Here is a 13421-nt window from a genome sequence, read left to right on the forward strand (position 1 = left end):
TAGTAAGTAGATAATAACGGTTGTAAGCAACTGTATTAGGTTGAATTACTGTAAAGTCGCTTGCCTAGAGAACTCAATTTTAGATTTGCACTCGTCTGTTAGTAAATGAACTTTACATTTACTAACAGACTGTTAGTAGCGGAGGACGTATTGCTTTTTAAATAAAAATATCATAGTGAATCATAACTATTAATTTTATACTGAAGTAGTAATAGGAAAACTTTCGCATTCATTGTAAGTTCAATGTCATTTGTAACTAGAACGACAGATAAGCAAAGTTGACGGCAATTTTTTTTAAAAAATATATATATTTGACAAGTGACAACCGAGCTTTCAAAATGGCGTTGAAGGTGCAATGCGGTGTTTCCGCGGAAACGCGAAAGCGAGAATCATGATTGAAAAACGCCAAATAATTTATAAAAAATGATAGTGCGTGTGTATTGGAAGTGTTTGTTTTGAATAAATCGCCTATTCTATCCCTGTGATTTTTGGCAACCAATTTTATTCGTGTTTTTAATAAGTAATGTTGCGGCGAGTTAATTTTTATTCAATATGCATTGCGTTTGGTCTCAGTGTTCTTTTAATTCTTGCTGGAAGTCGGTATACAGATAACGCTAATTACCGTCCATCTCCTGAGAGCCGGAGAAATATTAAAAACTTTGTGAAAGATGAAGTTTTTGATGACAACTTGATGCAGATGATCCCCACCATACCTTATGATGGTTCCCCTGATATTGAAAAAATATTAAATAAAACTAGAATAAAAATTAAACATGAATTATGGGGCTATAACTACACGGTATCTGGAGTCCAAAAATTAGAAGACTTACTTATGGAATCTGGAGGACAGCCTTTGAGGAGCTTAATAATATCTACATGGAGATCTGGAACAACTTTTCTAGGTGAAGTGTTGAATGCAGTCCCAGGAAATTTTTATCACTATGAACCATTTTTAAACTATGGTATTGTCCAAATAAGAGGAACTCCTGAAGCTGATAAAGCCTTAGGTACAATGAAAAAGATGTTCCAATGTAAATATGATGGTATGGAAGAATATTTTGAGTATGGAAAGACTCATTGGCACCAGTTTAGCCACAACAGCAGACTATGGGACCATTGTAAATATAAAAAAGAACTGTGTATTGATGCCAATTTCACTTCTAGGTTTTGTAAATTATTCCCATTTCAAAGTATGAAAGTTGTTCGTGTGAGGTTACGTCTTCTTAAGAAACTATTACAAGATAAAGAGTGAGTATTAAAATATTGACAATTTAATATGTATTCAGTATCATAATTTTTGCTTATTATTTTTTAAATATATATTTTATTCAGACCCAGAACTTATTTTATAAAAATAAAACTATTACAATAGAAATATTTATAATTCTCCACTAATATAGTCTTATAATTCTATTTAAAAAAATAAATAAGTACAACCAAACTGTTACACCACTGTATAATTCCAGGCTTAATTTGAAAGTTATTTTGTTAATTCGGGATCCTAGAGGAGTCATGCAGTCTCGACAGCATCGTAACTTCTGTCAGCCATCACCGGACTGTTGGAAACCTGAATTGCTTTGTGCTGATATGATCAGTGACTATGTAGCAGCAGGACGGCTTTTACAACAATTTCCTAACAGGTTTATGTGAGTAACCTTACTTTACAAAATAAACCAAATTTTCAAAAACTACATTCTTCATAGAAATACACTTTTTTTGCTTTACTCTGTATCTTGCATAGACCAGGATAGGCAAAGGGAACCTAGTATTATGACTCCTTTGCCCACTTTCTTCCTAATTTTAGATATTGTGTGTTAAGCAATGGAACTTAATGCTATTAAAGTGCATATAATGTTATTAAAGTGAGGATATAAAATTAATTCATTGCCCTGATTGAGAATCAATCCCACAACTACTGTCTTTTCCATTCATATAAAAATATCTTGGATGTGTATTTTTAAATTATTAATTTATAACAAATCATTAAAAAAAATATTTCTTTAACAATACAACACAAAACATGTTTGTTATAAACTAAAATTAAACAATATAATTAGATTGGCTGCACTCGGCAGGTATTATAATGTTGGCTCAAGCCCAAATATATTTTAGCTAGCTGTACACTTTTAGTACTGCAGTATCAATGAGGCACATCCTTCACACATGTGGGACATGTAAATAAACACCAATATGTTTATGAAACTGATATATTGGGCGTCCATGTGTTTGTGTGAACCATTTGAATATATTGAGTTATTATCAAGTTGACACCAATTTCAAATGTCGCTGAATGCAGTGGGTTTTATAATCTCACTTTATTTAATCTTTGTGTTTTTGATACTCTTTAGTGTGATCAAATGCTTTTATTGAGGATAATGTATTATATATCTTTGTACTTACCCAGAGATACAGAGTTTAACAGAGAAACAAACATTTCTTTTGTCTTACAGGGCTCTACGCTATGAAGAACTAGCATTGAATCCAAATAGTACATCATATGGCCTTTTAAAGTTCCTAGGTTTGGGTGTAACACAATCTATTGATGAGTTCCTCCATTCACACACTAATGTTGAAGTGGCCGGTGTCAGTTCCACATTCAGAGTCTCCCGAGATGTGCCTTTCAGATGGAAGAATGTTCTAGATTATGATTATGTGGAGGAAATACAAGTGAGTAATGTATATATCTTCTGTACTAACAACTAGTTTAATTTAAATACATAGGTATTCATTTATTATGCGTAACTCTTAATTATATCTATCAATATTCTTATTACATCGGAAATTCATTAACATTTTATATGCTTAGTGTGGTACAGTGGGTCTTGTGATGATGTCAAAGTGTTTTTTTAATGTTTTAAAAAATAAAAATACTTTAATAAAATTTGCTTATAAGCACTGCAAAAATTTATTGATCATATAGCGTTTTTACATAATTTTTTAATCATATATTTTTTCGACCTTGAATTAAATGTTCGAAGTTGTAACGCAAAGAAATATTTCTATTTTTGTTTACATATATACAGTTATATACTTATCATAATTAGAAACACAATATGGCCGATTGTTCTAATGATTCTAATTTTTATTACGCGTGTCTAAATTTTAATTCGCGTTAGTGAAACTTGCGTAATGGTGTGATAGCGTATTTGTGGCCTCGAGCGATAGTTTTTATTATTTCGTTAAATATTCAAATGTATTAACTAATTAATATTTGAATAATTAACACCGCCATGAAATGATAAGAGGAATATTTTAGAAATGTCGTTAGAAATATTTAAATTAAAACGTTGAATATTAACTAAGTTTTTTTTTAAATCGTCGGCATTTTTCTATTTCACCTTTTGCTAGTCTCATTTCAATAAGCCCATACATAATACATTTTTGGTTAAGTTTTACATTAAGTAAATTGAATAAGAAAAAATTAAGTTCGAATAAAAAATAACAAAAATAAAATCATTACGATGCCTTTTATACGTGACGTGTTAAACTGTTATATTACATTATACAATTAAAAAAATATAAAGAGATTTAAATATTATTTTGTGTCAGCCATTTTTTTGGTTAACAGCAAAGTGCGCAATTTTCATTTATAAATTCAACTCTTATACAAACAATACAGAATGCTTATAACAAGGTCGCAACTCGTTTGAAGAGAACTCGAGGGCGAAGGGCGCTTGATCTATTTTACCTATAGAATATTAAAGATCAATCTTTTACACCTGTCGACCTGCTAAGTTTTTTTTTTCTTATTATAATAGTTGTTTTTCGCGATTTTATAAATATGTATTGTAACTGAAGAAACTGAGTTTAAATATATTTAAAAAAAAATTAAGTGTTTTTGCACACTTAGGACAAAAAAATACTTATTTAAAAAACATATGAAAAAATGTAGCGGGATTCGAACTCGCGCTCTTTGAAAACGTTTCGAAAACGGTGCGTTTGGATTTATATATTTTGAATAAAATGTACCTAATTAGTTATTGTAGATATTCACATGGAGTTTATTTTTCTTTGTTTTAAAATATTGTTATAACAACTCGTTATTTTCATAGTCAACATGTATTTATTTAACAGACTTTGTTGTCCATTGCCAACTATGGCATCTAATTATAGATGACGATTTTCTTTTAAAACTGCATTTGTTTAAAACAAATAATTACAGTCACGGTTTCTTCATTAAATAAAAACTTATTTAAATTTTTGAAAAAAAATGTCACATGTTTTCCAAACTAACTAACTCATTGTTTAAGTAGTCTTTTTTTATAATTTTGTATCTCTTTTTAAAAACAATAGTTTTAGCTAGGTACTTGTTTTTATTTTTTCAGTAGTTTTTGTATTATTTATTAAGTAAATAGTTACATTATTTTCTTTGGTGAGAAAAGCGCACCTGTAAAATCCGCCACTCTACATCTAATGTCTAGAATTGAAGCGGAGAGTGGAAAACGGAGTGTCATGACACAGTGTCCTCATAAAAACGAACAAAACGTGTATCTTTTCATTTCAATAATACCTTTTTTTAGCTCAGTTTTGACAATTCTTGATTCATGTTAAAGGCGGAAATCAATAATGCGTAAAAAATGGAGGAAGAAATGAAAGTATTAGATATTTCATTCCTCCGAGTAGGAATCGAACTCACAACCGTTGCGTTTACAGTCGCACGCTTGTGCCCCTGCACCGTGACGCCCTCAATAATATAAAATAATTAAACATTCCAGATGACTTGTAAAGAAGCCATGTCCTTATGGGGATATCGCAACGCACACAACGCAACGCACATGGCGAGCAACGACTTTAACCCTTTAGATGAATACGTACTCACCCAGTGAAATGTTTCGTTATTTTTATTATGGATAACCAGTGTTGGATGGATTTTTTAATTTCCATAAGGTGTGTTTTTTAATCTAAATTATTAGTTTATTATTATAAAGAATTAAGAAATAATCATCAATTTTCCACTTTTTACATGTAGTAAAAATATTGCATATTATTAAACTGAAAGACAGCAACTTTATTAGGTATAAATTTAAGTTATACATTCTCTTATCCCGCATATAGCTGAGGGAATCTAGTGTTAAGACACTGTTACCCACCTTTCACCAAACTTTTAGGCAGAAGGATGAAAATATTAATAATTATGAAATGTTGTTTCATTATAATATTACAATTATAAATTCGCACAAAATTAAGAATTATAATTTTAATATGTAAATGGTATATGAGGCCAGTCGTCATGCAGGAGCACTACCGTGCGTTTGTAAAGGCGACAGGTTGTGGGCTCGATTACCACTCGAGGAAATTACAATCAAATATTTAGATTTCTTCGGAGATAACCGGGTAAAGCGTGGCGTTGAGTCCCGCCATACAACACGCAATGCCTCCAGAATTCGGCAGAAAGTAAAGTAAAAATTCAGGGTGTTTATTTTCATTTTATAATATTTAAAATTAGCTACTTTGTAATACTAATACTATTTGTTTCTTACATATCTTTTTTTTTTTTCAGATTCTGTGTAACAATCTCCATTCTTTATTAATAACTAATTAAGAACGGTAAGAAGAGGCATATAATAAAAATTCAAGAACAGTATTAAATATGAAATCTGTCTGAGAGACAGTTAAAAGTGAAAATGCAAAATTTTAGTTATTATGTGTATTAAGAAAACAATTAACTTTTATTTAACTTAAACCAATTGACATTTATTTTATGCAGACTGACATCATTTTGACATAAAACACAGGCTATTAAACTATATATTATCTATAATAATGTAAAACCATAGACAATATTAGGTCGATTTAAATCAATAATAAAAACATCAAAATGTCGGTCAATATTACGAATGCTGATTAGAATAAATGATAAACAATTTAACATCTTAGTTATAGAGATGTATATATTGAATTGAATGAATTTCTTATACTATAAAATCTTTTTTTTTTGCATTAATTATTAGGTATAGGCAGAGTGAGCCAAAGTGTTAGGACATTCCGCTCCCCATGCAGCGCCCAATTTTCGTGACATTGCGTGTTGAGTTGCGGAACTCGACACTTGAAGCTGTCTTTCAACTTCATGTTTTATATCATAAGAAATTCATACAATACTCTTAAATGAGTCGGGTTGTGTATACACAATGGGTGTGTTATTTATATCAAAACGTAAAAGAAGGACCAGTAGTTAGGTGTTGGAATTACTTGAGTAAATTTTAATTATATTAAGTAATTTTAACACTTTTTCCAATGCATAAGCTTAGGCGAGTACTTGTTAATTTTAGCACTCACGGAATTGATGAATTCGATGCTTCCAATTTAGACACTATTGTAGTTAGTATTGTATATCTAGTTTTTTTGGTCTTGTCTATGGAAAACTGGGATAATCATGTATGACGACGTTTGCTTATATATTACTTTTCAAAAGTTACGTTGACTTTTTTCCACATTGACTATACATAGTCTTTCATATTAGGATATTATTATAAAAGTAAGTTCCTAAATACAACGATAATATTTTAAATAATTGATAGAAATATTAAATTTTACCTTTTTATTAATTTGACTTTGACCATAGACCATATTGACTCAGTTTCTCATAGACTAGTCTAACCAAATTGTACATACATAAGTCTTCGCAATAGCACCGAGGCTTTAATATAATTATGTCGCCTCATTACGAATGTAACTCTAACACCAACACGATGAAGTGCCTCAGTTTATATGAACGTGTACCCAATACAAACTAATTTGTATTATTTTATTTGTTACTTTTGTAATATGATCCCTGCAAGGTAAATTGTTTCAAATTAAATATTGAAATATGATATTTATATGAATTTTATGATATTTTTTCTATGAATTTGATATCTGTGTCTTAATACTAGACTCATCTGGATATGAAAAAGATATAGTGAGTTATAATTTATAATCGTTGACTACAATACAAAGTCAAGTAACGTCAGCTAAATAACATTAGCTTGTTCACATTTTTGATGTTATAAAAATTTTCTTTGTAGTGTCAACAACAATTTCTATTTTCTTTATTATGTCGTGCTTATCTTACTCTTCTGTTTCTAATTTGAGTGATTGACGCACAGCCGAAACTACTACATTTTATAGCCCACGCAAATGGAATTGTGAACTTCTTACCAGAAAACTGAATCAAAATCTGCGTTTAAAGTTCTTCTAAATTATAGCAATTAACCTTACAAGGAACATATATCTTATTAAATATATAAATTGTTATAAATCCAAAAATACGTAAAACACGTAACGTGCACAATCAAGGCTTCCTTATACATACGTATCGCCGGCGTCAGTGTAGGACCTTTTAAATGCATAAGTACGTTTTTTATAGTAGACAGTAAAAACTGCTTTGAGAACGACGTGAATATTTTAAGAAGGTTCTAGATTCTACTATTTTATCAACCCAGCGTGCTTATAGGCTAATTTCTTATTGCACCATTGGATAAGACGAATACTACATTACAAATACAAATCATTTTCACTGAAAAAAAAATTGTAATTCCACGGATCTACTCTGACGCTGACGATGTATAGACGCACTGCAATGTTTCCTAATAGCGTAAAGTAGGATTAAAAATATGAATACATACAAGGGGTTCATGGGTAAATGTATATCCGTCCATGTGGTAAAGTTACTAAACGTGACGTATAGCCCCAAATATATTTATAACCACTCTCCGTTTTTTATCATCATTTGAAAAGTTTTAACAACTTTAATCTTCTATAAATTGATATTTTGTGTACAAAATCTAAGTTGATCTAAGATGTCGCAGTGTTGCCATTTCTTTAAAATATTTCAAGTATTTAATGATTAAAATTTTATCGCAATCTAAAATGATTAACTGTATACAAATAAGAAGATATTTATTGAAAACTTAGTGGGAAACAGTGCTTTAAGTCGGTTTTAAAAACTAAACGGCGAATGGAATTCATACGCCCTTTTTTTTCGTCATTTTTAAGACTAATTCCATTCATTGTTAGATGTCAATTGAATTACGATTTGTGTGTTGGAAAATATCGATTATTATCATTCATAATATATTGTAAAAAATCGATATCTAGAATTAATCTATAAGTAAATATGCTCAGTGGTCATATCTCGAGACGCCTACACGCGTATACGTTTAATCTCGCAACAATATTAGCACTTATGGACGGTTGTAGGTACCGTATTTTGTATGAAATAACAATTTTATCGCGTTAGACTTAAGGCTATATTTAAAGAGAAAAAAAAAACAAATGGAACTAACGTAGTGAGAATTCATTAAGTGCACTTCATTGTAAGGCGTTTTAAGACTTTGTCTATTAGAAGAGATAGAGAGAGAGTGAGGGAGATAGAAAAACACGTGGAAGAGAGATAGAACATTTGTGAGTGGCTAGTTTTGTAGTACACGTGAATACCGTAGTATAGCTTGAACGTACTCGGTCTGCAACATTTTGACGAGGAATTGTTTGTGTGATATTTTTAAATACATTATTTTAGTGCAGTTATTATATAATGCAGTTTCGTTAATATATCGTTGAAGTAGGACTTCCATTATTTGTGTCCAGCTCACATTGTTATATACACTGACAAATATTATATGTAATTAAGATGCTTTAATCGACAATTTTAAAATAATGTATATTACAATATTGTGGACTAGACGCGTGTTCCGAATTGCTTATTTTTTTTAATATTTGACAGATACATTATAAAATGCCATTTTCAGTAGCAATATAGATTATGACATTGTAAAAATAACAGATTGCAAATATAAAGAAATGGAATGACTATATTGAAGTAAGTATCAGAAGCAAGTCATTTATAACGCCTTGTAAAGAGACTTACTTATTCCATTTTTTTGTCTTGTTAATGGTGTTGTAGGATTAGCCAAATACGGATGATAATAAAAATCGATTATACTTCAACAATTCATATGTAATAATGTAATTGCATAAAAACTTATAAAAGCAAAGCAGGTTACCTCACAGAACTTCAGTGCAATTGTTCTCACATTGACACGTCTTTTAAGACCATTAGCAGTCACAAAAATCGATTTTAGTAAAATTGACTTTATTTATGGAATTTGAGTTCAATCGTGCATTATATCAATTGAGCTTTAAGCGAAATATTCATGGCGATTTTTGACTGCCTACATAATAATTTATGAGGGTTAAAATTGTGTCGTTTTTTATCTACATACCAACACCAATTCTATTTATTTTGCATTTCTTTGCTAGCCAAGGAAATGTTTTACGCTTTTTGGACTTCGTCTTATTAATACAATTTGTTTATTACTTCAAAATACTGAATGGTACACTTTGAAATCTTTACTTTTATTACTGCAAAGCGACAAATTTTAATCCTCTAAAATGGAAATATTAGTTTTACGAATCAATATGTAATAATCGTAGCATAATTGCGATATGTATTGTCCATATTGCCTTATATTAATATAATAAATACACATGTCAATAAACCATCAATTAATAATTAAGAAACATGCTTCCTGTTAGATCTGACAATATAAATATTATGTTATGCCTTAATAAAATATTATAAATAGTTAAGGTTATGCATGCTAGTGACTATAGATACAATAATAATAATAATAATAATAATAGTGGCTCTGTCTCATAAAATCACAGTATAACAACATATGGGACATTTCGTACGCACAATTTTTTATATTCAGCCTATTTAGCGTAGCTCTAGTACTAGGTGTAAGGCAGCCAATGAAACAGTAACGTAACGCAAGTATGATATAATTAATAGTTTTAATTAAAGTTTGTTATTGAATGACATAATTAAATTAAACAATTATTTATTTGATTTAGATTTTTTGTGTATTTTTTTAATATTTCAAGCTAAAAATTAAATTGTACTATATGATCAATTGAATAAAGACGCAAATTAATGAAATGCTTTAAAAACTAATGTTAGATAACAACATAAGATATTAAATGTTTATATCGATATAAACATTAAGAATTAAATGTATGAGGTTATGCATTTGTCTGTATACATCTTAACCTCAAATTTAAAATTGCCAATTATATCAAGCACTGATTCCACTATTGGCCTCTTATTTTGGCTATATTTCAATTATGTACTAAATCAGAAACAGTAGATGTAGTATAAAAATATAGAAATTGAACTGAAATATTATATATTTAAGATTTATAAATTTTAAATAAATATTTTTCATCTTATAAATCGTTTTTTAAAGTTTAATATCATGGTTGTTTTTCTTTAGCGCACAATATTGACATAATGAGGATTAATTTATCGTTAGTCTATCATTGATCGTTGTATTTTTTCTGCAGAAATTATATTTTTAATATTGTTTATTCTCTATGGGTCAAAAATCTACCTGCATAATATTAAAACATATTATATCTTGTGTTATAATATTTTTAATCTGTTGTTTTTATGACCAGAGCCGTCGCAACTGGCTGGAACCAGTAAAATTAAGTAGATTTTGTATCATATCATTATCATATCATAAGATATAAAATATTAAATATCATTTTGTTCATATAAGATTTGCTTGAGCTTCGAATTTTACTATAAGATTTTATGAATGTATTTATGTTGTAGAGCTTGTATAATTTTTTAATAATATAGATTATATAATTTTTAAATATAGAATGTTATTTTGAATAGATGCTTATTTTATCTGTATTTACATAATAACATTTTTTATTTTGTGGCGGATTTATGTTTAATTTTAATTTACAATTTTATATACTCGAAAGCAATAATAAAAGATCTGTATCGGCCCATGTCAGGTAGAATTAAGGGTAGCCTTATTAGAATAAGAGTAACGGTTGTTTGGTAAGGGATGTTGAATTTTACTCGTAGTCGATTATAGCACGGCCAGCGTTATCGCATATATTATGTATTATTTTTATTTCAAGTTAATAAAGGTTACGAGTCTAAGTTCAGACTGAAATGTGCTTTTTATTTTAACCCTTCATAATATTCTCAATTCAAATCTTCGCACTACTTTCCCAGGTTCCCTCTGTTTACCCTGCTGTGTTCAATCGGTTCACTTACTCAAAAGTTTTGAGGTAAAAAACATAAAAAAATACACTCGAATTGATAACCCCGTCCTTTTACACGTTGTTTAAACAGTAAATAAACTTGAATCAAATCACATAACCTAATATATTAATATTATATTACTCTATTATAATAAGAACATGTTACTAAATACATCTAAATACACCTTAATAGGTTAACATCATAAAACAATACATCGACAACAATTATACCCGACATTAGGGATGGCCTTCCTTTAAAGCATTCATGTAAGAGACCAATTCATAATCTAATTGAACCCGAGTGTCTATTTCTATATTATTATTTACATCAGTATATACGTACTTACCTTTGGAACAACACTGACACAATTGTTATTAAAAGAAATATCTACATATATAATATAATATTTATATAGGGTGGAAGAGGCATCGCTCCTTTTACTGAAACTGCATATAGGGTAAAATATTTCAAACCCAGAACTAAAGAAATTAATCAAGGTACCTCAACAGTTTGGACGTACGATTTTTATCCATACCTGTATTTGTCGCTTTGACAGGTAAGTGTGTGCGTGCTTATGTTATACTTTACAAATGGTGTTTAATTTTAAAACGATAATGTTATTATTTATTTTGTTTGAAAAAAAAACTTTTTCATTTTTGGGAATTATTTTTTTTTCTGAATTATATTAGGCTTTTATAGAGTAGTTAAAACTGTGGTTTCATTTAAAGTGGTGCTGACAATTCCACCTGTATAATATTTCCAAATCCTCGTTCTTGGCGTTGAGTTCCACCACTCAATACCCAATGCTTCGAGAATTCCGCGGAAACTTGAGAGTTGAAGTGTCTTAATCAATTAATAATAAAAGAGTGTTTTATCACTAGATTCCCAAGTTCCCTCTGCCAACTCTGTTATGCACGGGATACAATGTGAAGTTAAAAAGATGATCATATTTAGTCTATATTTAAATAAAAATAACGTTCACCAATTTTGTTCAAGTTGGTGAAATATATAAACACATTAAAATTGCCACCATCTATACAAAATCGATAAACAAATTGAAATTGAATACCCACCTATTACTTTAGCGAGAAACTGATATTTTCGACATGGTATGTTGTTAAGCATTGTGTTACCCAATATTATTATGTAAGCAAAATAACCTTTTTATTTTTTATACATACGTACGATATTTGTTCGATTTTGCTTCTTGTATCACTTTATTTTAGGTCTCTTAGGAATAACAAAAAAATATTCAATTACTTGTAAGAACACAGGAATAGGTAGAGTCGAAGTTTGTAACTGGGGACAAAGTAAAATTTCAAATAATTATAATTTTTAACAAAAAACAACCGACTTCTTCAATTTTGACCGGATAAAAGTCTAAAATGGTACCACATGGGATCATCCAAATCGATTCACCCAGTCTAAAGTTACAAGGTAACGAACATAAAAAATACAGTCACCTACCTTTTATAGAAGTCAGTTAAAAATAACCAATTTATTAAAATAAATCTATTGTATAATGTATTTATACATATACAATAGCATCCCTTGAGAGTCTCTAGTTTGGTGGATGAGGGTATCCCAATGATTACACCGCTCAATTAACTCTAGGGAAACATCTATTATCTTCATATTTCCAGATAATATTTGTATTTAATGTTGAAAAACAATACTTAAGAAAATCCAAATCTTATATTATTATATTCTTTATTGCACATATAAGAAAATAGTAAAAAAAAACAGTTGAAAAGTTATGTTTACAATGGCGGGCTTATTTCTGAAAGAAATCTCTTCCAGCCAACCTATGGAAGTAGATGAGTGCCAAACAGCGGAATAAGAACACAGTGCAATCAAAAAAAAAATATCCGAAAAATATATATATATTAACTAATCCATTATATATATAATACATGCTACAATATATATATATATATATACATACACAAGTTATAAATAAATAATTATATATACTCATAAATCGACTATATATACATATACATACATATATAATATATACATAATATATACCCATACATACATATATACATATATATATATATATATATATATATATATATATATATATATATCCTATCCTATCCTATCCTATCCTATCCTATATCTTATAAAACAAAGTCGCTTTTCGTGTCTGTCTGTTGTTTCTAACTCTTCTTCTTCTAAACCACCCAACGGATTTTGATGCGGTCTTCACCATTAAGTCGAGTGTTTTTCGTAGAAGGTTTATATATAGTTTATTATTTATACATTCTTATGTAAATTAACATAAATACGATAAATGTGTATAAAGTCCTACCCGTTGAGACACTTTCGCGCATGCGCTGCTCTAATGGTAAGTACTACATGAAAAAAATGT

The 13421-nt window shown here is 29.3% G+C and overlaps 1 protein-coding gene across 1 annotated transcript; it reads left to right on the top strand.

Annotated features, from left to right (window-relative positions):
- Positions 1 to 371: 371 nt before the first annotated feature.
- LOC146534693 (carbohydrate sulfotransferase 4-like) lies at positions 372 to 10952 on the top strand. The gene is made up of 5 exons (XM_085192719.1): positions 372 to 1248; positions 1467 to 1646; positions 2451 to 2667; positions 4716 to 4887; positions 5501 to 10952. Exons 1-4 carry the CDS (start codon positions 524 to 526, stop codon positions 4824 to 4826), a joined length of 1233 nt encoding a protein of 410 aa, XP_085048845.1. The 5' UTR covers positions 372 to 523; the 3' UTR covers positions 4827 to 4887; positions 5501 to 10952.
- The last annotated feature ends 2469 nt before the right edge of the window (positions 10953 to 13421 follow it).

Source organism: Heliconius melpomene, chromosome 11 (assembly GCF_056956725.1).
Source record: "Heliconius melpomene rosina isolate 202511_hmr_F chromosome 11, ASM5695672v1, whole genome shotgun sequence".
Taxonomy (NCBI): Eukaryota; Metazoa; Arthropoda; class Insecta; order Lepidoptera; family Nymphalidae; genus Heliconius; species Heliconius melpomene.

Bases quoted from the DNA above. Each gene is read 5' to 3' on its own strand.
- LOC146534693 (XM_085192719.1), top strand. From the start codon at position 524: ATGTTGCGGCGAGTTAATTTTTATTCAATATGCATTGCGTTTGGTCTC. The intron at 1,249-1,466 runs GTGAGTATTAAA...GTATAATTCCAG, and splicing joins AAACTATTACAAGATAAAGA to GCTTAATTTGAAAGTTATTT. The intron at 2,668-4,715 runs GTGAGTAATGTA...TAAACATTCCAG, and splicing joins ATTATGTGGAGGAAATACAA to ATGACTTGTAAAGAAGCCAT.